General features: G+C 42.5%; 1 protein-coding gene across 5 annotated transcripts in view; it reads left to right on the top strand.

Moving 5' to 3' along the window:
• The window catches only part of SORBS2 (sorbin and SH3 domain containing 2), a 276,988-nt gene extending 265,818 nt beyond the window's left edge, over positions 1-11,170 (top strand). For all 5 annotated transcript variants that reach the window (XM_084627086.1, XM_084627085.1, XM_084627087.1 and 2 more), the window contains 3 exons: positions 5,959-6,008; positions 8,363-8,469; positions 9,237-11,170. In XM_084627086.1, the coding sequence (XP_084483212.1) occupies positions 5,959-6,008; positions 8,363-8,469; positions 9,237-9,298 (219 nt within the window). In that variant the 3' untranslated portion in view covers positions 9,299-11,170. The remainder of the gene's footprint in view (positions 1-5,958; positions 6,009-8,362; positions 8,470-9,236) is intronic.
• Positions 11,171-26,670: the final 15,500 nt, after the last annotated feature.

Here is a 26,670-nt window from a genome sequence, read left to right as displayed (position 1 = left end):
GACTCCACAGCTCCCATGGGCCGGGAACGGGGAACCACGGCCAATGGGAGCTGCAGGGGCGGTGCCTACAGGCAGGGGCAGCACACAGAGCCGCCTGGCCGCCCGTGAGCCTCGGAGCTGCTGCCAGACATGCCACCCCCAAGGTAAGCACCAGCAAACCCCCCCTTACCCTAACCCCCTGCTCCAGCCCCATCCCGCACCCAACCTCCTGTCCCAGCCTGGTGAAAGTGAGTGAGGGTGGGTGAGCGGGAGCAGGGCCTCAGAAGGGGCAGGGGCGTGGCCTTGGGGAAGGGGCAGGGAAGAGTGTTTGGGTTTGTGCGATTAGCCAGTTGGCAACCCTATTTCCCATTGAAATGGTATGTACCAGAGACATCACAAAAAGACAAACCAGAAATTAGGTGGTAGGCGGCAGTGATATTGCTTGTTAGCAAGCAAATTAGGAGATAGATTCTATTCCCACTAAAGGTTTAGGTCCTATGTTACTCCGTATGATGGGATGCAAAAAACAGTAAAAGGATGCTATACTGGGTAGTATGTGTTGTGTATTCTTTATGGGCTTAATTCCCAGAACGAGGCACCCATAATTGCACACCTAATTTGCATGCTCAGTTACAATAAATGTGCCCTAATTGGCCATCAGCATGCCAAAATGCCTTACATGCAGACACATACATGCAAATGAGATGTGCAGTTGTGTATATGTTCGTGTACACAGTTGTGATTGTGCACTGTTGAAATTAAAGTCCTAAATCTTTTACTCCTACACAGGAGGCAACATGGTCTAATAAACTGAGCCATGGGATTGGAAGCTAGAAACTCTAAGTCCCTGTGTAACCCCAATCACTCTATTGCCTAAGGGTATGTCTGCACTGCAGTTAAAAACCTGCAGCTGGCCCATGCCAGCTGACTCAGGTTTGCAGGGCTTAGGCTGCTGGGCTGTTTGATTGCAGTGTAGACTTTTAGATTCGGACTAGAAACCAAGCTCTGGGACCCTCCCACCTTGCAGAGTTCTAGAGCCCAGGCTCCACCATGAGCCCGGAAGTCTACACTGCAATGAACAGTACCCCATCAGCCTGGGTTGTCATCCCAGCTCTGCTCCTGACCTGACATAGACTAGTCTCTGCTTAGCCTTTTTGTGTGTTTCTGCATCTAAACAATGGAGATCAAAGTCCCTATTTACCTTGCAAGGGCATTGTGATGCTTTATTAATTGTTTCTACAGTTCATAGAATATCGGGGTTGGAAGGGACCTTAGCAGGCCAATGCTCAAACCACTGAGCTATCCCTCCCCACAATTCTGTGAATATCTAAAGCATTATGTATTTGCTATGTACTATTATTTCTAATTAAGTTTGGAATGTAAAATTCTCTCTTGCCTTGAGTACCAATGCATTTTACATTCTGTCGTGTCAACGTTATTTGACTTCAGCAGTGATACTATATTTAACAGGTTTCACAGTAGCAGCCGTGTTAGTCTGTATTCGCAAAAAGAAAAGGAGGACTTGTGGCACCTAAGAGACTAACAAATTTATTTGAGCATAAGCTTTCATGAGCTACAGCTCACTTCATAGTGTTGGAATTACATGGAGAAGACGACAGTAGTATTACATTGCTTGACTCATTTCTTCCTCTTTTGGCATATGTTCAAGGTATTCAGTCATTTATAATATTGTTTTTAAGGATGTTACCCTTTATTGTTTGCAGAAAAAACGCTCAAACAAATAAGAAACAATCCATCAATCAGAGTTTAAAAGAGTGTATAGAGCCTGCCACTGGGATTCAAATCACATTCAAGGGTCTGAGGAAGGGCAGACAGAGCATAGAGCGGGAGCATGTGTTAAATCCAATCCTAATACCTGTTCCCATTTCTGCTTGATCAGTCAGATTTTGATGAGTGTTTACCAAAGTCAGATAATATGTTTTGTTTTATCATTTGAATTTCTCACCATTACATGGCAGAAAAACAAAGATACTTTAAGAATGTTTTATGCACATCACATAAATAAACAGGATTAATATCAGGAAGGACAGACAGACATGTAGGGCCAGATTTTCAATGGTATTTAGGCAATTAAATATGCACCTGAGTGCCTAGCAGGATTTTCAGAAGTCCTAAGTGCCTAATTCCTATGCCAGCTGCATCTTTAGGCAACTAAATACCTTTGAAAATCTGGCCCATAAACTCTATAAACATGAAATTGAGAATGTTTATAATGTTCTCTGCAATAAATTGTGTGCACTAATGTAAAAATAACCTTGTGTGCAACAATAACATTATGTGTAATTTTAGCCACATGAAAAACTGTGATGATTATAATGTGCAATTAGTAACCCTTAATCAAAATGTGGCTTAACTTGTTAGCTTCAGTATAAATCTGTATGTGTTCCACTCTAATATGTAGTGTTGCTAGCTGTCCATTTATTTTTTATGTTACGATTTTTGCACTGGGAGTGCTGCAAAATACTCAGACAGTCATGTGCCGAGCAACAAAGGAGAAAGTTGTCTAGAATCACATGACAGCTAGGGCCAAATTGGGCTGCAAAGGGAGTTTTGTCCAGTCTTCAACTATAAGGTAGACATGGAGTGGGGGCTTTGAAATGTGTTAAAGTGTCTGTAGAGGGAAGAATTTGTATTTATCCACCCAAGGTACAGAGGGCTCCTCAAGAAAAGGGGGAAAAAAAAACCCCACCACCTTTAAATAACAATTTTGTTTGAAATCTTGTATATATCAGTTGCTATTATGGATGCAATTGTCAAATCACAGGACGGATCATGTTTGCAAACTGGTTCAAGAGTGATAGACCATCATTTTACCTAACCTAAAAGCTTGCTTTAAAATGACCTAGTGATGCATGTTTAAAAAAAAATCAGATGGAAAAATTAGACATGGCTGTGAGGAAATTCTGTGAGAGGAGAACACTGAAGTAGTTTTGTTCTTATCTTTTTTTAAAAGAGGTGTGGCTGGCTGTCTCTCTCTGAACCCTTTAGTTTGATCTGCTTAGCTCTGGCAGCACTATTAGTAATGAATTAAGATTGAGCAGTTGTCAGTGTATAAAGCAGTGGTCACCAAGCAGTCAATAGCAATCGACTGGTCGATCCTGGAGACTCTCCCACTCAATCACGATCTCCAGTTGCTAAATGTACAGTGGTGCAGCCACTAAAGCAGGCTCCCTGCCTGCCCTCACCCCGCACTGCTCCCGGAAGAGGCCAGCATGCCCCCCGGCCCTGGGGGAGGGGCAGGGGTCACCATGCACCATTCCTTGCAAGCACTGCCCCCACAGCTCCCATTGGCTGGGAACTGGAACTGTGACCAATGAGAGCTGCGGGGGGCGGTTCCTGCAGAGAGGAGCAGTGTACAGAGCCACGTGCTTCCCCCAGGGGCTGCAGGGGCACGTTGGCCCTTTCCGGGAGTGGTGTGGGGCCGGGGCAGGTAGGGAGCCTGCCTTAACTCCACTGCTTTGCCAACCGGGAGCCACCCGAGGTAAGTGCCGCCTGGCGGGAGCCCGCACCCCAGCCCTGAGCCCCCTCCTGCACACCGAACCCCCTCCTCCAGCCCTGAGCTCCCTCCCAGAGCCAGCACCCCATACCCCCGCCTGCACCCCAAAACTGTGCCCCAGCCCGGGGCCCCCTCCTGCACCCAAACTCCCTCCCAAAGCTTGTACCCCTCACTCCCTCCTGCACCCCAGAGCCCCCTCCCACATTCCAAACACCTGCCGCAGCCCGGTGAAAGTGAGTGAGTATGAGGGAGAGTGAGCGACTGAGTGAGCAGGGCGGATCCTCGGGGATGGAGCGGGGTAGATCCTGGGTTGCACTTAAGTGACCTTGTGCATAAAAAGGTTAGAGACCACTGGTATAAAACATAAGTAGCCTGTAAAAAGGGTGATCATGGTATAAAGTTTTTTTTAAGTTATTGAGGGAAACTTTGAATAGCATAAATTCTGAGTATTCGCTTTTAAACTTCTGGGCACTGTTCCTTAAAGGAGTACTCTTAAATTCATGATCCAGCAACTTAAGACAATTTAACATGCTGTCTGCCTGTTCTTATATGCAGCAAAGTGCATATGGATGGGAACCTCTCTAAGCACTTCCATTTTATGTCAAGAATTAGGATTTCCCTATGCTCCCTGCTAGTGTCAGATTTCTGTTGCCATTGTGATGAGGGATGCAATGGGAAATACCAGCTCCCAACACTGACAGGATCATTTAAACTTTTGACATGAATTCTTCCACAGAATGCACATATTAATCATCAGTAACTTTGGTGGGAGTTATACTCACTAGAAACGGATCCTACTCTTGATTGCGCAAACTCCAACTACACCCCAGGCTAACTGATCCCTTTGGCCATGGTGTGGAAGACTTGCAGGGGTTCTGTGCCCATTCTATAATTATAAATAGTCCCATATGGAAACTGACAGCAGTGAACTCTCTTGAACTTGTGCTATGTAGTTTGCTCACTCTGTTAGGAAGGATACCATCTCACCTACAGAGTCATCAGGAAGGCACTGTCTCCCATGGCTTTATTCCTTAGTGCCCCAGATGCTGTTATGTAGCTGTTGAGAGGCAGTAATCCTACCAGAATAAACATTTTTTGAGATAGAGTGACATCTTGTCACAGATTTCAGTGTTATTTGGCAATCACCTGTTATTAGAGACTATCCCACAGTATCCTTAAAACTACAATGTACCATTCTATTTCATCTTTATTAGAAGAACATCTTTAACAAGCACAAATTTGTGTTGGCCCCTTGAGTAGTCACTTCAGGTAGGCAGGTCCCTAATTAAGTAACGATTTATAGAAAGGAGACCACCTCTTGAATTTCATCAGGAGCAGCTGAGAAACCAGTGCAGTTCCAAAGCACAGAAGCAATGACATCATACTGTGTTTCTTCATTACTGCACGTAAACAAGACATTATGTTTTTCCCTATTTTAAGTTTCATCGTGACCTTCAAGAGTAACCTAAAATAAAGTGAACTGGAATAGTCAAACCTAGAGAAGACAAAAGTATGGACGAATATGATAAGGTCCATGACATCAAAAAAAGTCCATGAACACTTAATTCAATCATTCATAGGAGAATATGTGGTGTGAGTTATCTTTGGTACCTAGGTATCAAAGACCAGTTAAGGTTCCCAAAGTACTTCCAGACTGCAAATCTCTTTGGTGAGGGGAGGGGCAGCCTCCACTAATAGTGTAATCACAATCCTAGTTATTGCTTTCCTCTTACAACCAGCAGGTCCTCCATCTTTTATGGATTGAGTGTAATATGGATATAGATATAAACAAATGACTTTCTATTTTTTCATAACATGATGTGCTCTTTTTAGAAGTTACGGTTTTTCACTTGCAATATTAAAAGCATCTGTTACATAGTGGGGTGGTGCTAATTTAAAAAGGAAGGGAACTCTTAAAAGGTCATTGCACTGGAAATAGCTACCAACTTTTCCCTTCCAAACTAAAAATGTTATAATATTGACATAATTAGTTTGATTCTTCTAAAAGCATGTGTGTGCGTGTATACGGTATGTAGGAATAGTGTTTGTCTAGAGAAATCATAATGAATGGGTGCTCGTATTTCACTGTGAAGAATGATTTCTGGTTCCGGTTTTGTCTGAGAACACACTTCAGGCAAAGATTGTATAACAACAGGCGCTATTTCCACTGGAGTTTTGTGGGATCTCCCTGCACTGTTAGTGATATTTGAAAAAGCAGTCGGGCTCAACTCTGACCTTTTCCTTCAGCATGAGAAGATTTAGACTGGATAAATTAAAAGGTGTCTTTTTTTAATTTTTACTGTGTCCTTCAAAATAGTCTAGTCTTTAAACCTGTAAAAGTTCTAGAGCTTGCTCTTTTCTTTATCTTTTCAAACAGAACGTGTGTCATGCCAGTGTCCTACTTAGACTTAAATCAGGAATAATTTTAAACCTTTATTACAGTTCAAATCATTTCATTACAGCCACCGCGCCCTGTGTTTGCTCATGAAAACATACACAGTGGGGGGGAACCGTAAGTATATTTCTTATCTACTTAACCAGAGATATAACACTGGCACTTGAGGAAGGGGAACAATAGCCAGCATATCTTCCAAGGAATCAGTAAACTACCTAGTAGAATCATGGGATAACACGGTTATCCAGATAATGTCGGAAGACATCCAAGAAAGCCCTGATGGCAAAACTGAGTTATGAAGGTATATTATCTCACAAATTAAAATAAATGTACTATAGCATAGTTACTCACAAAAACTCCTATATTTCTCCATGTTTTACAGTTAAAGATGGAAATTAATTTAAAAACCAGTTTGTGGTCATTTTGTGGTTCCATCACTTTTAGACTTCTTGAGCAGAATGCCAATTATAAAGATTTAATAATAATTCAGCTTGCCTGCTACACTGGCCCTGAACTATCTCCTGTAAATTATTGTTTATCAAGGGATCCTTCAGGATTAGAAAAGTGAGCAAAATGTAGGAAGTGAATAAAGTGATAACAAGAATGCTCTATCACATCTTACAGGGGAACTTGGCATGAGCAAGTGATAAAACTAGATAAAGAGTAAAATTTTCAAAAGCATCTAAGTAACTTAGGCTCTTAAGTTCAGTTTTCAAAAGTGACTTAGGCACTCTGGTCCTGATCCAAAGCCCAGTTGAGTCAATAGGAGTTTTTCTGTTGACTTCAAAAAGAGCTTTGAATCAGGCCCAAGTAGCCTAAGTCTCACTGACTTGAAATGAAATGAGACTTAAGCCCCAAAGTCCCACATTTTTACAAGTATTTAGGTGCCTAAAGATGTGCACAGACACCTATTGGGTTTTTATAAGTGCCAGGGCACCTAACTCCCATTTAATTCTGTTCAGGCAGATCATTATTCCATTAGTTGGCTATTTCTAGCACTGATTTATAGACCCCCACCACCAGAAGAATTAATCGCCCAGTTTGGAATTCCTTGAAGCAAATGGGAATTTTGTGTGGATGATGAGTGCTTAAAACTTCCTCCAACCTAAGAGCCAGATTATAGCTCAGCATAAGGGAAAATAAAAACCTACACACATGCTGCTGTGTAGCATCCCTGCATTTCTACTGTACGCCAAAGGGGAAAGCTGTATGCTCAGCCCTGCATGGATGGACAGGGAATGGACAAAGAAGTATAGTGGAATGTGGGGGGATCTTGACTATACCCCCACAGTATGCCAACTGGCACAGTAAGAGTTGTTGTAATCTGCTACTGGGGTGGGCCATTAGGAGACTATTCCTCTTCCTGAAGAAAGAAAGGAATTCCATCCCTGAGATGCTCCTCAGCTGCTGCAACTACATGTGACTCCTTGAACAGGACTGTTGTATAAGCAGTATCTAGCCCTAGTAACTTAATACACTATTCTTTCACCTCTAACACAGGCACTGAAAGAAAATGAGTTTGGTGGTCTCATTTCTCTTGCCATTTATCCATCACACACACCATCGCATAACTGAAAGGCCAGGATTGAAAAAGTAGAGAGTACTGTAAGGTAGAAATGCGAGAGAATGAAAGACATTTGTGAAAGCTAGCACAATTTGTCCTACATACTGCCTGATTCAAGCCATCACATGCATGACAACTAAATTCACTCATATATGTAAAATAAGAAATTAACCAGGTGAAATGTCTAATGTTCCACCCCCTCCTTGTATGTAACTGCAACTAGCCTTTTGCCTTCCTTTTAGCGTCTCATTTCTGCCAGGGATATACCGTACTTTTTTCCTTTTTATCCCTTCCTTTTCTCTCCCACTTTCTCCATTTCCATCTATTTTTATTTTATCTGTCCAGCCTCTGAGGCTGCTCTAACTTACACTGAGGGCCAGACCCAGAATCCAGGAGGAGCAAAAGGGACATACACCACAGGAGGAAGTGAGAGAAGTTAGTTATTCTCCTAAGATATTGGGACCAGCATCTTACTTTCCTCTTCCCCCCACACATTGTTTTACTCTTTTCCCCCTCCCCTTTAGGCCATGGCTACTGCACCACTATCTTTCTCAAAAGCCTCTCCCTCGGGGTCTCTCCCCTTCTCAGAATAGAGTTGAGAGGAGTTGTGCATTAGCGTCTTCAGTTACATTGCGTAGCAGTATGAATCCCACTGTAAACAATTTAGTAATCTCACGTGAGTTGTCTTTTACATAAACTATGCTGTGTATTCCAGTCTGGACCTGGTCCCATATGTACTTATACAGGCAAAAGTTTCCTGCATTGCTGTTTTCCAATATGCAGTGTTGTAGTTTTTAGTGGAGTATATTACTTTAAAAGTTAATTTAAATGTTTGCCAAGCTCCTCTAGCTAAGTAAAGGTGAAAAGAACTTATTTTTTTTAAAACACACTGTTTGTCCTGTTTAAGGTTTCAGGCTCTATATAACTATACTCCTAGGAACGAAGATGAACTGGAGCTGAGAGAGGGAGATATCATTGATGTGATGGAAAAGTGTGATGATGGATGGTTTGTGGGTATGTTTTATTTTGGTTGGTTGGTTTTTTTAAAAATTTGAGAAATATTTGCTGCCCTCATAGTTTGCTTATATTTAGATAATTGTATAATTTGATGTGTTCTAAGTGGCAAATTGATTGTAATTTGTCACGCATCATAACCCTGATTATGCTGAAGTCTTTGGGGACTGGCCTGACCCAAAGCCCTCTGAAGTCAATAGGTAGCTTCCCACTTATTTAATGAAGAGCACTATCATGCAGCCCTCACCTAGACTGAGTGGAATGTACTCACGTAATTATCCATAGATTTCAATGGGACTACTCGTGTAAGCAAGTATTACTCTCTGTGAGTAAGGGTTTAACTGTCCTGCTAATCCTAAATTATCTTGGAAATCCTACAGACCTGCTGATGACATCCACCCTTATGCCAGATTATTTCACTACAATTAATATTGTTAAATATCTTTCAAGGGTACTAGCTCAATATTTTAATATGTTAAAATTAACACAAATTATAATCTGGATACACATAATTGAAATAAAATAACATAACTATGCCTCTTGTAGTTGCTTTTCCTGTGCTTATATTGAACAGTTTATGACTGGGAAATGTAATTCATCAAGCTATGCAATGCAAAGGGTCAGTTTGGCTTTCTACAAGCATAAAAAGTCTCTCCTGTCCTAATATTTGTAGTGCTAATGAAATTTCATAAACTGAAAAAAGGCCACGCATGCATAGTGATTACTTACTGTTACTGCCATCTTTCATTTATTACTTCTACTTTCAGGAACCTCAAGAAGAACCAAATTCTTTGGTACTTTCCCTGGAAACTATGTCAAGAGGCTGTGATTTTTTTCCCCTACTTATTTATGCTGCATCTCTGCAACACATCTGCATAAAGCTGCTAGAAAACATGCTACAACAGGCCTTCTGTTTTCTTGCTTTGCAGTCTCAAATAAAGGTCATCTAGTTCATCATCATCCCCATCCTCATCTGTCAAACCGTTCCAGCCGTATTACAGCAACAACTAAAGTGTGTGAATAACTAAGTTTTTATGAAACAAGAGGAATTGTTTCAACATTTTAAGTACTTTCTCCTGTTTTCCTGCTTTAGTTCCTTCCCTCCCCTCCCCACCCCCATTAGAAACAAAAGAATAGGAAACCCTTGATGGAAGGTACACAGGTGAATCTCCATGGGAAAACCGGCATTGTTCGGGACATTTGTGGTACTAGCATTAAATGCTATGCAAAAAATTTGATTCTCAGCTTCCACCTGGTACAAAGAGAAAGTTGCCATTTACTTTTTAAAAAAACTAAAAAGTTGTTTGAGTGTCCACTTTCTTTTTAGCTTGGCAGCCTATGTTGCTTTCCATTTGCTGTATCACAAGTTTGCCTATTCTACTGGTTTACGATATATGACAATTATAATATAGATTTTTTTTTGCCTGCACTTATACATTGTAACATATGCACAATGATTGTAAAATTTCAAGGAAGAGTAGTTAAAATGGGGGAACTGCAAGTGTGTTGGATGGGTGTGACTGTATTAGTTAAATCTCATTTTTTTCAAATAAGCTATAGTGCTTTCTGTTAAAACTAAAGAAGTGCAAGAGGCATGAAATCTTGAGAGTTTGTGGATAATGATGAGACGAGCTACGAAGATAGACGACAATAGCAAACTACTGATGTCTAACGTTACATGACTGCATCTAAATTTGTTATAATAATCAGCAACATGAAATTTGAGAGGTTAGTGCTTTTATTTATAAGATGAAGTTACAGAACAAAAATAAACAGTGTTAGTGCAAAGTTGTATTCTAACATAGCCACCTGAAAAAATATGCACAAATTTACTGATTTTATTTCACTATATATATATGTATACGTTAACAAAATCTGAATTATGCATTCTTGTTTAGGAATATAGTACACACAAAAACAAAGTCACAACTATTAAAACTGATACATTTTAGTATTTTTTTCTGAATGAAACAAATATCTGAACACACCATTCTTTTTCCTTAGGTAAGCAAAAATAATATATGAAATTATGAAACAGGATGATAATGACTGTGGCTTTATACAAAACAATTCAAATTAGGTTTCTTCAGCACCTTATAGATGGCAAAAGCTTCTATTGCATTTTTCTGGTGGTAAAGGGTTGATCTTATCACTATGTAAGTAGTCTAGCATTTTGTACTTTTTTGTACAGAACCATTTTGGTGTTGATTTAAAAAAAAAAATCAGAGTTCCTCATTTGATCTTTGCCCTTTTCATAATACAGAACATCTTCAATGCATTTTTATTTACTTGCCACTCTTACCATAAGCACACCTGGATAGTGCAATTCTGTAAAATAGCATTTTATGCAAAATTTTATTAATGGTTTTACTAGCCAAATCTAAATGTACATATGACTTTATTACAGAAAAATGTCATTAAGACAAAGGTAAAGAAACATCTTTGTGCAGCATACCTTTATTACTGCAAATTTCATGGCAAAAGCTTTATATTTCAAAGGCTTTCCATTTTAATTTAGATCTGCATGCAGCTTTGCTGTGAGATTCATACCGATCTTTGATGCCATTTATGATGGAAGACTTAAATATCTGTTGCCTGTGATATTTAAAAAAGTACGGTTTCTACTCTGTAACTGATTTTTAAAAATACAAGTTTTTCATACCTGGCTTTCAGGTAATTGACTTTGCTTATAAGAATTTAAAGGGTGTCTGTGTTTTTTCTTGAATAGACTTCTAATAAATTCTGCTTGGAGTACACTTCAGCTTTTTTCTCTGTTATTTACACCATCACATATTTTTACCCTTAGTTCCTTTGTATTTGAACTAAAATGAACCCAGCTTTATCTGGGGACACAATCGCAGAGATTTGTCTGCCACCAAACGTAGGATTTGTTGTCAATTTAAGTAATCCTACACTTTCAGAACCAGACACATTAGATTTAAAAAAAGACAAAAACAGCACTACTTCACTCAGATAGCTTTCCTCTGATGTTAGTTATGTATAGCAGTCTTGTTCCACACTGGTACTTCAGATAAGTTACATTATGGAATTTGCCAGCTTTTAATGTCCTTTACTCATATTAATATCTCCTAAAATATTTGCTTCCAGAAGGAATTTTCAGGAATGACATTTCTGTACCAAAAGTGCTAGTCTTCTGGGACTGTGCTGCCATTCCCAGAACTACCTGTACCTCTGAGGAGACGCTGGTGTAAGGGGATACAAAAACAACCGTGTAAACCCTTAACATTGGCCAAAGTCCCTACATTTAATTCCTTTCCCTAACTTAGATGAGCCAAAACCATGCCAATCCTGTAAAATGAAAAAACACCATAGTAATTTTACTTAAAGATGACAAAATTATAAATAAAGTTGGTTGGGCCCCCACGAAGCTACACTGGCTCAGGCTTCAGCCCCGGCTGATGGGGTTCAGGGACCTGGGTTTCAGCCCCATGCGGTGGGGCTTCGGCGTTCTGCCCTGGGCCCCAGCGAGTCTAATGCTGGCCCTCCGGAACCCTGGTTGAGAACTACTGTACTATAGCACCTATGTTGACACAGCTATGCCAACGTAGTCCCCTAGCATAGACACAGTGTATGGCAACAGAAGCACTCTTCTGTTGTGGGAATAAGTTTTATGTGCAGACCAACTCGAAGCCTACAGTAGGAACACTTTACCAGTATGGGAATACCGGTAGGTTCTACACTACCAGCAAAGCGCTCCTAGTGTAGACACAGCTCTACTGACAAAGCTGGGCTTTGTACCAGTATAGTAAAACCACCCCTTACCAGCAAAACAAGCTATTTGGGTAAAAAGCAGAGTTTGCCAGTATCACTGCATCCATCCCACAGACCTCTGCAGGCATAGCAATGTCAGTCAGGAATTACACTACTGACCAACATTGCTATGCCCCCAGAAATTTGTAGTGGAGACCTGGCCTGACCATTTCCACTGGGAACAGCAATCACCTTGAACTGAAGACGTATGAATTGCTCCCACCTCAACACAATGTAAGTAGTCCTATTGACAAATCTAGCTTTTTGTTTGTGCTGTCCCCCAACATACACCTCAGTCTTCGTTTTGGAGACACGCACACTTTGTACAAAGAGAAGTTTTCTGAAGAACACCCAGGCTTTGTTGTAGGTCATTAATTCTCTTAGGCCTGGTCTACACTTAAAAGTTTTGCTTGCATATTGACATGGCTATGTCACACCCCTAACTACTAAAGCTATTGCAGCAAAGGCTGTTGTATAAATCCAGTTATACTGGCAAAAAAGTCCTATTGCTGGTATCGCTTTATTTCTTTTTGGGAACTGCTATAAACTATACCAGCAAACAAATTATTTTTCCAGTAAATGCTGTGCCTCAACTAGGAGGATTTGCCAATATAGTTATATTTGCAAACTCTTTCTAGTGTAGACAAGGCCTTTGCTATTCATTAATCTCTATAAAATGCCCGGAACCTCAACTGGTGTTGTTTAAGGGTGAGATTTTCAAAAATGCCTAAGAAATACAAATATCCTAAGTCATCAAGGGTATGTCTAAACTGTAATAAAAGACCAGCCGTGGCTTGGGCTGCAGGGCTATAAAATTACAGTATAAGATGCCCAGGCTCTGAGACCCACATAGCCTGGGCTCCAGCCCAAGTCAGCTGGCCTGGGCCAGCCACAGTTGTGCTGTGGGTCTTATCACGGTGCAGACATACCCATAGGCATTTTTGAAAATCCCACACTAAATCAACACATGTAGTAGGATAGCTACGTTTTTGTGTCTGTCCTCTGGCCCACTACTCTAAATGCAAATGACACAGCAGGGGATAATATAAGTACACAAAGTATCCTCTGCATTCACCGTTTCCTAAATGTCTGGTCTAAAATAGCTATCACGCTAAGGATATCAGAGAAACTTCCTCCTTGGATCACATCATCTGATTGTAGATTAGATGCATCCTGTTCATCTGAAGGCAATCATAATCCTAATAATCATCCATTGTAAAGGCCCTATAACCTGTGACACAGGAGACCTGAATTAGGCAGCAGGGTGCCCTATAGTCGGCATTGCCCCCTCCGTGATCCAGTATGGTACCAATACTACAGTAACCCTTGTGCTGTTTATTTTACAGTGTGCCCTCATTTTCAATATGCTGCAGATTTTAATATGTAGAAGCTGTCAGAGGAAAGCTGCAAATTTTAGCAACCAGGCAAGGGACATCTGTGTCTTCTGGCACTTAAGAACGTAAGAACGGTCACACTGCGTCAGACTAAAGGTCCATCTAGCCCAGTATTCTGTTTTCCGACAGTGGCCAATGCCAGGTGCCCCAGAGGGAATGAACAGAACAGGTAATCATCAAGTGATCCATTCCCTGTCGCCCATTTCCAGTTTCTGGGAATAGGTGTGGCAACCTAAAATAATCTTCTGTCTACAGAGCAGCTATGGCCTGAACATCATATTTCAACCCTGAGATAAAGAAGACAGTTTGAGAGATAGACAGCTAATCCAGGGAGGACATGTAATGTCTCTGCCAATATTGCCAATTATGTGTTCTGACAAACTCTTTGGAATAGTTTCCAAAACTTCTCCCAAAAAAAGACTCCACTGAAATGATAAACCCGAATCTTGCAGACCCTTTTAGCCTTCCAGGCCTTATTCTGATTGTCCTTGTTGCAACATGCTGGACAACATATCACTTTGTTTCAAGGGTGAAATTAACCCCTTTGCAGAACATCTGCACAACAAATATGAATCAGTTTGTGCGTAAGTGGAACTTAAGCATGCTGACTCTCTATGGAAGGGTAAATTTCGCACTTCGAGTCCAAAATAAAACCGTCCATCCTCCGTTTTCAGATATATAACCACAAAGTACCCAATAGGTCTCAGCATATGGTGAAACTATAATTGTTATATGAGTTTGTTGTGATCATTTGTGTGGAAAGCACAGGCTATGTAAAAACAAAAGGATGTGGGTTGAAATTTCAAGTAATGGTATATTTTGACCTAAGCCACAGGGACAGCACATGAACATGTGCTCAGCAGTTTATTAAGACACTGTTGCCAACAACTGAAGCAAGGCATGTTGTCATGCCATTTTGTAATGTTTGGTATTTATTACTTGCCTTTAAATGCCAATGTACAAAGTGTGATAGGAACATAAGGTGCTTCCTGTACATTTGAAAAAGCACTGCACTTACCTAATGTGAAACAGATGAGAACTATCAGCTAACTATTAGGTAAGTAGCTCTAGTAGGGCCTTAGATCACTGCTAAAAATATGCCCTAACAGCAGTTACAGATAGGAAGGGTGAAATCCTGGCTCCGTTGAAGTCAAATGTCAAACTCCCATTGACTTTAGTGGAGCCAAGACTTTACCCATAGAGTTGAATTTGTATTCAAGTTTCTATGTTAGCCTGAAAAAATTGAAACACAAAATAGAAGTAGCTAAACCAAACACATCTGTTCATTATAGGGATTTCTTGTTTAATTGCTTCTACTGCATACTACAGTATAAGTTCCTGGAGTCAACTGACATCTGTTTAAATATTACAAATAAAAGCCACGTTATCATAACTAACCCCTTAAGTCACTGTAGAATATCAATAGGTCAAGACCTCAGCATGGGAAATAGCTTTAACAAATCTGAAAAAGTGTTTTAGATCAGAAAGTGAAAAGATGTGCATAAAAATATCCCTGAATACATAATAATATAGTGAATATAAATTAGATCAAGAGCTGAATCTACCAAGAAAGGTCATTTTATGGAAGCTGAAACTCCAATACTAAGATCTAGAAATCAGAGCTGAACAGTAGCTGAACGAAAAGTCTCACCAGCATGCCAGCAGGCAAGGAGCAGGCAGCAGCCAACTTGTAGGTGGATATTTGGAAGATGTAGATTTCTTATAAAGCACTACAGCAATCTCAAGCAGGTTTGTTGGGATGCAAAGACAGTGGTTGGGTTTGTTTGGTGTTGGCCAAAAAAGTACTTTTCTACATTCTGGTTATAAATACCCTGGAACAATTACTATTACTGTGGTTCAGTCTTCTGAATGACATCTATTAGCCAGTCAATATCTTTCTCCATAAAGCCACTGAGAATAGAGTAAAAGTCCATTCAAGGGGAAAGTTGTTCTCTCAGTTTAGGTAATGAGTGTCTCTAAAGATGCCTTAGTATACATGTGAAATGCTGTTCAAAGCAAAGAAAGTGTACTGCACTGGCATATGAGATACATTATTTTCCTATTCATAAGCTATATGTCATCCCCAAAATTCTAAAAGAACACTATAAACGTTCGTGCAGCACCTTTCCACATTTAGTGAGCACTAGAGGAAATCATGAAATCAGTGAAGCGCATGAACATCATCAAGCTGTAATTGTTGGTCTAATCCTGGTAGTTGCTTGCATTCAAGTCCAAATCTTTAGCAGCTTTGTGAAGTAAATTACTTCATATGTGAAGCAATTTACAGAATTGTGCCTTCTGGCATTATATATAACACCTACACCTCTTAGAGTCATATAAAGAGTAAAGTGTAATTTGCATGTGGTAGCAAATATGAACCAGATGGTATCAAAAAACAGAAGAATGTACAGATCTCACCAGAAAGTAGTCATTGGTTATATTAAATGAATGGCCTTTATGCACAGAACTGTAGTAGGGGGCTCATTAAGAACAGTCATTACACAGATAGGTCATATCTAATTCGGATTTTGATACATGAAGGTTTCCCCTTGAGCAGACTGGCATTACATCACAAATAGTACTGCAGAAAAAAATGTTGACTGACAACCAGGAATGTGTTGTTAGGTTTATCTTCAATACAGACACTCAGATGAACAATAGGACTATTTGTTCCAGGATATCTATAGCCCGACCTCAACCATGTGTGTCTCTTGCTGCCAGTGAAAATAACTTGAGAACTTTTGTGTGCACAGTTTTCCAGGAGATAGGCAAGTTGCTCACACCCACAAAAACAAGCACACACAGAGGTAACCCTATTCTGTCTTCTCTCCAGCAAAGAAGATGTAACACATTATTTCGACAGATGCCTGAAGAACAATTTAAAGAAAATACATATCAAATTTCTGCTTCCACTAATGATGAATTACCAGACAGTTATACATAATTGCAATGAGTACCTGGCAATGATAAGACAGAGATGAAGTTTACTGTTTTAAGTAATTGTTTCCTTTATAAGGAAGGTTCATGTACTCACTTGGGAGCATTTTAAATCTTCAGTGAATGCAACAGAAGCAGCTGGGGTACTGTAAAAGCCCAACATGATAGGATTAGTCAAGAATTTTCTGTCAGAACTATTTTTTTTTTGACAGAAAACTATGTTTTTTACAAAATGATTTTTTTGTGAAAAGTGTTTGCTTTCTGTGGAAAATTTCAATTTCTGTCAAAAAACCAAATACCTGAAAACTGATAATGCACTGCAGCAGAATATCCAGTCTGGCCAGGAAGTGGAACCTACACCATAGAAAAGAATGAGTCATGAGGCACCCAAATGACAACTCCTGTGAGATGCTGTGGTGGCGTTTTCAAATCAAATTTTTTGGGTTTTCAGTTTTTGGATGAAATTTTGGGGGTTTTGATATTTCATTGAAAAGTCAATATTTTCAGGGGTGGGGAGGATCATTTTCCTATCAGATCTAGAGCATGAATGTAATAGATTATCAGCAGAATATGCAAGCATGGATGGAATGATTAATGTTTGTATGCCCCTTGGATACCATAATTATCAGGAATTATTCTAACATGGCAATGGCCTGTAGGTGGTGCATGCAAACTATCTGGATGCAAATAAAACTATTGCACAATACAGATGAAGCTACTACAAATACAGCCTACTGAGAACTATTGCAAAGAAACTAATCCTTTGAGAACTTTCTTTACTGGGTTTTATCTTGTATTGTGTTTGAAACCCAATTTTTAACATCTGGTCTGCTGGCATTGATACTATTTTTATATTTTAGAAACAACGTTTGTTATGAAAAGGAACACAAAAATGAAAAATTATATGGATTGTGGAAACTAAAACAAAGGAAAAAAGGCAAGCTAGGTTACATTTTTGGCTTACTATCATTAATGATGTCCTATAATACCAGCAGACGTATATCTAGTATTTCACCTTTATGAGTGTATGACAGGCTGTAAACATGGATTGTGTAAGATATAACCATGGGGTTGCCAACTTTCTAATGGCACAAAACCAAACAACCCTAGCTCCACCCTGAGGCCCCAACCCCTGTCCAGCCCTTCCACAAGGCCCCGCTCCCCGCTCACTACATTCCCCCTCCCTGGTGGTTCGCTGTCCCCCACCTCATTCACTTTCACTGGGCTGGGGCAGGGGCTTGGGGTGTGAGAGGGGGTGAGGGCTCTGACTGAGTGGTGGGGCCAAGGAATTTGGAGTGCGGAAAGGGGCTGCAGGTTGAGATGGGGGTTGGGATGCAGGATGGGCTGAGGGCTCTGGGGTGGGGCCAGGGTGTGAGAGGGGGCTCTGGGCTGGGGATGAGGGGCGTGGGGTGCAGGAGGCAAGAAGCAACATTATACATGCTGAAAAACTAAAGTGACAAATTCTTGCATTTTGGCAAACTTTCGGTAACAGGGAACATTTGGAGGCCTCTGGGTATTTAAATAACCACTGGTGATAGGTCAGGTAGTTGAAATAACTTCTTAGCACTAGGTTCTGATCAATCTACACAGATCTGCACACAGGAGCTTGGATCTACCCTCTTTCACGTGGAAGGGGACAAGGGAACCCCCACAAATGCCTATCTGCTGGAACTGCAAATTTTGAAGGTGGGGTACAAAATAGAGATAGAAGAGAAGAGTTGCTGCACTCTGTTCTGTGCCCAAATTTCTGCACAAAATAAAACAAGTGAAGGAATACAAGTCAGAGATGTACTACTCTCCAATAGGCCCCCACTGTGACTGCAAGTGGGTCAAAGTGACAGCAGCATGGGTCTACCAGGAACCTCACTGCCAGGTGTCTTGGAGGCCACCAAGTAACTGCTGTGTCTGTGGGATGGCTCTGAGCTTCACATAGTAGAGGAATCCCTTTCCCTGGGGTCTTATTTATCCACAGATTGGGGAGGGAATGTAGCATCAAAAATCCACCACTCCCACCACAGTGTTTTCTCTCCCTTTAACCCACTGTCATGGGTCAACCATGAGAAAGGGCAGGAAACAATCTAGGTCAGTATACTCACATGTGAAATATATGGGGCAAAAGAAAACAAAAGCATGAGCAAGTAAGCAAGTTATTAGGCACTTCTGAAAATCCCACCTAAGTGATTTAAGAACACAAATCTCACTGAAAGTCAAATGAAACTTCTGTCCCTAAATCATTAGGTACATTTTAAAATCCCATCCATTAACAACGCTCCTAATCATTTTAAATCCTATTTTGACCCCTTTAAAAATGACCCAACATCAGTGCGGAAACACTGAAATATATACAGATAAACAGTGAAACAGAGAAATCAAGCCGATAAAAAAGATATCAAATCATACGTTTAATCAGGGTGCCTCCACATGTTAGACTAGTGCTAAATGAACTAGAGAACAGCACCACAGATAAGAAATGAGAAACAATGGAGGTTACTGAACATGTTGGTCTAGTTAGAGCACCACAGAATTATTTAACACAAGTATATCTATAGCTGTGATTCACTGAGAAAACCAGAGTGTTTAATGACCCTGAGTCAGGCTTCCTTCAGTGTGGAGTAGTGGTCTAGGGTTAGCACACTGAATTGAAATATGAAACATGTACCGATACTGCCTGGCTCAAGACCTGCTAAAGGTTTTTTCTTACACTGACACTGATTCATCTGTTATAGATAGGTATTTTTACTTGAAACATTGGAGATATGTGAACAGATAAGCATCAGTCCCTTCCCTCCTTAAAGACCATAAAAGAGGATAAATGTGTCCAAAACATGTGTCTGAGGTAGCAAAGTAATAAAAAGAATGAGTGACATTTATATAGCACCTCCAAAGAGCTCTACAAACTATCCACAGGGATCCTTTCCTCCCCTGCTAAAATGAAGCCTTCTCTGAGGTGGAAGGCAGCAACCATTTAATAGCATAAAACAACACTACACACTTTTTGAGAGAGAAAGTGAAGAATATCATATCCCACTGAAATAGCAGGGGGATATTTATTAGTACGCTAACATTTTCAAACAAAATGTAGCACATAAATCCTTATTTAGGCACTTAAGCCAGTGGTATTTTCAGAGGTACCAAGTACCCACGCCTCCCACTGAAGTCATGAAGTTAGAAGTTTAATATAGCATCTTAGCCGTAGGCCACTGAGCATAACACAACAAATAAAAATTTTAAATCAACACAACTCCAAAAAAGACACAAATTTTAAAAACACAAGGTTAGCCCTTTCCTAAAATCAGATACACCTTTAAAATTACCACCCCTAATACAATATATGAAAATATGGTAAAAACAATTGGGAATACATTGTTTCAGGAGTTCTCAAACTTCATTGTACTGTGACCCCCTTCTGACAACAAAAATTACAAAAACCCCAAGAGGGGGTACTGAAGACTAAGCTCACCTGAGCCCCACTGCCTTCGGTGGGGGGGCCAAAGCCTGAGCCTCACTGCTCCAGGCAGGGGGTGGGGGTCAAAGCTGAAATCCAAGGGCTTCAACCCAAGGCAAGGGGCCTGTAACCTGAGACCCACTGCCCAAGGCTGAAACCCTTGAGCTTCAGCTTTGGCCCTGGGCTGCGGGGCTCGCACTTCAGCGCCAGGCCTCAGCAAGTCTAAGCCCTGGTCTACACTAGGACTTTAGGTTGAATTTAGCAGCATTAAATTGATGTAAACCTGCACCCCTCCACACGATGAAGCCCTTTATTTCGACTTAAACGGCTCTTAAAATCGATTTCCTTACTCCACCCCGACAAGTGGATTAGCGCTTAAATTGGCCTTGCCGGCTCGAATTTGGGGTACTGTGGACACAATTCGACGGTATTGGCCTCCGGGAGCTATCCCAGAGTGCTCCATTGTGACCGCTCTGGACAGCACTCTCAACTCAGATGCACTGGCCAGGTAGACAGGAAAAGAACCGCGAACTTTTGAATCTCATTTCCTGTTTGGCCAGCATGGCAAGCTGCAGGTGACCATGCAGAGCTCATCAGCACAGGTGACCATGATGGAGTCCCAGAATCGCAAAAGAGCTCCAGCATGGACCGAACGGAAGGTACGGGATCTGATCGCTGTCTGGGGAGAGGAATCCGTGCTATCAGAACTCCGTTCCAGTTTTCGAAATGCCAAAACCTTTGTCAAAATCTCCCAGGGCATGAAGGACAGAGGCCATAACAGGGACCTGAAGCAGTGCCGCGTGAAACTTAAGGAGCTGAGGCAAGCCTACCAGAAAACCAGAGAGGCGAACAGCCGCTCCGGGTCAGAGCCCCAAACACGCCGCTTCTATGATGAGCTGCATGCCATTTTAGGGGGTTCAGCCACCACTACCCGAGCCGTGTTATTTGACTCTTTCAATGGAGATGGAGGCAACACGGAAGCAGGTTTTGGGGACGAAGAAGATGATGATGAGGCTGTAGATAGCTCACAGCAAGCAAGCGGAGAAACCGGTTTTCCCGACAGCCAGGAACTGTTTCTCACCCTGGACCTGGAGCCAGTACCCCCTGAACCCACCCAAGGCTGCTTCCTGGACCCGGCAGGTGGAGAGGGGACCTCCGGTGAGTGTACCTTTTAAAATACTATACATGGTTTAAAAGCAAGCATGTGAAAGGATTACTTTGCCCTGGCATTCGCGGCACTCCTCGATGTACTCCCAAAGCCTTTGCAAAAGGTTTCTGGGGAGGGCAGCCTTATTGCGTCCTTCATGGTAGGACACTTTACCACTCCAGGCCAGTAACACGTACTCGGGAATCATTGTACAACAAAACATTGCAGTGTATGTTTGCTGGCGTTCAAACAACATCCGTTCTTTATCTCTCTGTGTTATCCTCAGGAGAGTAAGATATAATTCATGGTCACCTGGTTGAAATAGAGTGCTTTTCTTCAGGAGACACTCAGAGGAGCCCGTTCCTGCTGGGCTGTTTGCCTGTGGCTAAATAGAAATGTTCCCCACTGTTAGGCACGGGGAGGGGGAAGAGTTGAGGGGGTAGCCACGTGGTGGGGGGAGGCAAGATGCGACCTTGTAACGAAAGCAGATGTGCTATGTATGTAATGTTAACAGCAAGTTTCAGAGTAACAGCCATGTTAGTCAGTATTCGCAAAAAGAAAAGGAGTACTTGTGGCACCTTAGAGACTAACCAATTTATTTGAGCATAAGCTTTCGTGAGCTACAGCTCACTTCATCGGATGCATACTGTGGAAACTGCAGAAGACATTATATACACAGAGACCATGAAACAATACCTCCTCCCACCCCACTCTCCTGCTGGTAATAGCTTATCTAAAGTGATCACTCTCCTTACAATGTGTATGATAATCAAGTTGGGCCATTTCCACACAAATCCAGGTTTTCTCACCCTCCGCCCCCCCCCCGCCCCAACTCACTCTCCTGCTGGTAATAGCCCATCCAAAGTGACCACTCTCTTTACAATGTGTATGATAATCAAGGTGGGCCATTTCCAGCACAAATGCAGGTTTTCTCACCCCCCCCCCTTTTTTTCCAAAAACCACACACAAAAAGAGTGAGTTTGTGTGTGTGGTTTTTGAAAAAAGGGGGGGGTGAGAAAACCTGGATTTGTGCTGGAAATGGCCCACCTTGATTATCATACACATTGTAAAGAGAGTGGTCACTTTGGATGCACTATTACCAGCAGGAGAGTGAGAAAACCTGGATGTGTGCGGAAATGGCCCAACTTGATTATCATACACATTGTAAGGAGAGTGATCACTTTAGATAAGCTATTACCAGCAGGAGAGTGGGGTGGGAGGAGGTATTGTTTCATGGTCTCTGTGTATATAATGTCTTCTGCAGTTTCCACAGTATGCATCCGATGAAGTGAGCTGTAGCTCACGAAAGCTTATGCTCAAATAAATTGGTTAGTCTCTAAGGTGCCACAAGTACTCCTTTTCTTTTTGTTAACAGCAAGGTTTACCCTGAAAGAGTGTAGCCACTGTTTTATAAAATTTGTCTTTTTAAATACCGCTGTCCCTTTTTTTTTCTCCACCAGCTGCATGTGTTTCAATGATCACAGGATCGTCTCCTTCCCAGAGGCTAGTGAAGATTAGAAAGAAAAAAAAACGCACTTGAGATGAAATGTTCTCCGACCTCATGCTGTCCTCCGGCACTGATAGAGCACAGACGAATGAATGGAGGCAAATAATGTCAGAGTGCAGGAAAGCACAAAATGACCGGGAGGAGAGGTGGCGGGCTGAAGACAGGGCTGAAGCTCAAATGTGGTGGCAGCGTGATGAGAGGAGGCAGGATTCAATGCTGAGGCTGCTGGAGGACCAAACCAGTATGCTCCAGTGTATGGCTGAGCTGCAGCAAAGGCAGCTGGAGCACAGACTGCCACTACAGCCCCTGTGTAACCAACCGCCCTCCTCCCCAAGTTCCATAGCCTCCACACCCAGACGCCCAAGAACACGGTGTGGGGGCCACCGGCCAACCAGCCACTCCACCACAGAGGATTGCCCAAAAAAAAAGAAGGCTGGCATTCAATACATTTTAAAGTTGTAAACTTTTAAAGTGCTGTGTGGCATTTTCCTTCCCTCCTCCACCACCCCTCCTGGGCTACCTTGGTAGTCATCCCCCTATTTGTGTGATGAATAAATAAAGAATGCATGAATGTGAAGCAACAATGACTTTATTGCCTCTGCAAGCGGTGATCGAAGAGAGGAGGGGAGGGTGGTTAGCTTACACGGAAGTAGAGTGAACCAAGGGGTGAGGGGTTTCATCAAGGAGAAACAAACAGAACTTTCACACTGTAGCCTGGCCAGTCATGAAACTGGTTTTCAAAGCTTCTCTGATGCATACCGCGCCCTCCTGTGCTCTTCTAACCGCCCTGGTGTCTGGCTCTGCGTAACCAGCAGCCAGACGATTTATCTCAACCTCCCACCCCGCCATAAATGTCTCCCCCTTACTCTCACAGATATTGTGGAGCACACAGCAAGCAGTAATAACAGTGGGAATATTGGTTTCGCTGAGGTCTAAGCGAGTCAGTAAACTGCGCCAGCGCGCCTTTAAACGTCCAAATGTACATTCTACCACCATTCTGCACTTGCTCAGCCTGTAGTTGAACAGGTCCTGACTACTGTCCAGGCTGCCTGTGTACGGCTTCATGAGCCATGGCATTAAGGGGTAGGCTGGGTTCCCAAGGATACATATAGGCATTTCAACATCCCCAACAGTTATTTTCTGGTCTGGGAATAAAGTCCCTTCCTGCAGCTTTTGAAACAGACCAGAGTTCTTGAAGATGCGAGCATCACGTACCTTTCCCGGCCATCCCACGTTGATGTTGGTGAAACGTCCCTTGTGATCCACCAGAGCTTGCAGTACTATTGAAAAGTACCCCTTGTGGTTTATGTACTCGGTGGCTTGGTGCTCCGGTGCCAAGATAGGGATATGGGTTCCGTCTATGGCCCCACCACAGTTAGGGAATCCCATTGCAGCAAAGCCATCCACTATGACCTGCACATTTCCCAGGGTCACTACCCTTGATATCAGCAGATCTTTGATTGCGTGGGCTACTTGCATCACAGCAGCCCCAACAGTAGATTTGCCCACTCCAAATTGATTCCCAACTGACCGGTACCTGTCTGGCGTTGCAAACTTCCACAGGGCTATCGCCACTCGCTTCTCAACTGTGAGGGCTGCTCTCATCTTGGTATTCATGCGCTTCAGGGCAAGGGAAAGCAAGTCACAAAGTTCCATGAAAGTGCCCTTATGCATGCGAAAGTTTTGCAGCCACTGGGAATCGTCCCAGACCTGCAACACTATGCGGTCCCACCAGTCTGTGCTTGTTTCCTGAGCCCAGAATCGGCGTTCCACAGCATGAACCTGCCCCATTAGCACCATGATGCACGCATTGGCAGGGCCCATGCTTTCAGAGAAATCTGTGTCCATGTCCTGATCACTCATGTGACCATGCTGATGTCGCCTCCTTGCCCAGTATCGCTTTGCCAGGTTCTGGTGCTGCATATACTGCTGGATAATGTGTGTGGTGTTTAATGTGCTCCTAATTTCCAAAGTGAGCTGAGCAGCCTCCATGCTTGCCTTGGTATGGTGTCCGCACAGAAAAAAGGCGCGGAACGATTATCTGCCGTTGCTCTGAAGGAGGGAGGGGCGACTGACGACATGGCTTACAGGGTTGGCTTCAGGGAGCTAAAATCAACAAAGGGGGTGGCTTTACATCAAGGAGTATTTCAGGCAGGACTTCACGGAGGGTTCCAATAAGAAATGCTGCACCTAAGTTATTGTTCTTATTGGAACAAGGAGGTTAGTCTGGCCTCTGATTGATACATGGCTAGATTTACCTCGCTGCACCTTCCCTGTGAGTGACTGCAGTGTGACCTAGAGGAATGAGTCCCCTAGACGGGGGAGGAGACAAATGAGTACAAAACAAATCTGGTCTACTTCTTGTTTTGATCCACTCCATCTATCTTTTCCATCTTTGGCTGGCAGCAGACGGTGCAGAAGGACTGCATGCCATCCACATCTCATGGCTGCTCGGCAGAAGATGGTGCAATAGGACTGCTAGCAATCCGTATCGCCTGCCTGCTCACCATAAGACGGTTCAATAGGACTGACTGCAGGACTAAAGAGAATGACCTGGTCAAGTCACTCCAAATTTAATCCCTGCGCCCATGTCTGCCCAGGTGCTCGTGGCCGACGTGGCCAGGAGCACCTCGGACATGACGATGACGGCTACCAGTAGTACTGTACCGTCTGCTGCCACAGGGCAAGGGGTTGCTGCTACTGTGTAGCAATGCAGTACCACGTCTGCCAGCACCCAGGAGACATAGGGTGACGGTTACCTGAGCGGGCTCCATGCTTGCCGTGGCATGGCGTCTGCACAGGTAACTCAGGAAAAAAGGCGCGAAACGATTGTCTGCCCTTTGCTTTCACGGAGGGAGGGAGGGAACGAGGGCCTGACGATATGTACCCAGAACCACCCGCAACAATGTTTTAGCCCCATCAGGCATTGGGATCTCAACCCAGAATTCCAATGGGCAGCGGAGACTGCGGGAACTGTGGGATAGCTACCCACAGTGCAACGCTCCGGAAGTTGACGCTTGCCTCGGTACTGTGGAAGCACTCCGCTGAGTTAATGCACTTAATGCACTTAGAGCATTTTCTGTGGGGACACACACACTCGAATATATAAAACCGATTTCTAAAAAACCAACTTCTATAAATTCGACCTTATTCCGTAGTGTAGACATACCCTCAGCCAGCCCTGGCGACCCCATTAAAATGGGGTTACAACCCACTTTGGGATCTCAACCCACAATTTGAGAACCACTGCATTGTTTCATTCAGGTCAAAGGTAGCCTCCCTTTCACATACTGTTTTTTTATTTTTATGACCAACCAAGCAAACAGGGTGACAGCTCATATAACTGAAATATTATCACTATATAGCAAGTATCCAGCTTCCTGAGGTGATGAGGTAAAAGGCATCTGGGCCAGGAACAGAGATAAACATTTGTTTCTTGGGTGGCTGGACATGTAACAAGACAATAAACAGTGTAGTAAATCTTCAGTCTGGCCAGACCCACATATGGACAAGGACAATTATATCTCAGTACCAGCATACTTCCCTTCCGAATAGGTTGCCTGCATAGTTTGGAAACGGAAACTTGTACAGATCCTCCTTAACAAACTGTTCAAAATAGCCAAATGTTTCTCCTAACTGTGAATATTCTTTAAGTGAGAAAGCAAAGGAGACATATTTATTGTATGACCAACTGCCATATCCAGTTGTTTGCAGATGTTTTCTGCTCTGAGCTTAATTAAGGTTTTCACATTTTTGCATGCATTTCTAACTGCATCAAGTTCTGAAAAGCCAGAAAAATGGAGAGAATGGTGAACCTGCAAAACCCAAGGGAACTTTAGAGTATTATCTTATTGAGCTGTTCCTCAAGACATGACCTTGGAAGATGCTGTCAATTCATATGCTGAATACAGAGACAACAGTTAATAAAATTAGGCTTTGGACAAAATAGCACATTCCCCTACCTCTGTCCACCCACTGAAATCATGGGGAGGTCAGAGGG

Source organism: Lepidochelys olivacea, assembly GCF_965140295.1.
Source record: "Lepidochelys olivacea isolate rLepOli2 genome assembly, chromosome: 4".
NCBI classification, from domain to species: Eukaryota; Metazoa; Chordata; order Testudines; family Cheloniidae; genus Lepidochelys; species Lepidochelys olivacea.
The sequence above is the reverse complement of the archived record's forward strand: the minus strand, read 5'-3'. Positions and strand labels throughout refer to the sequence as shown.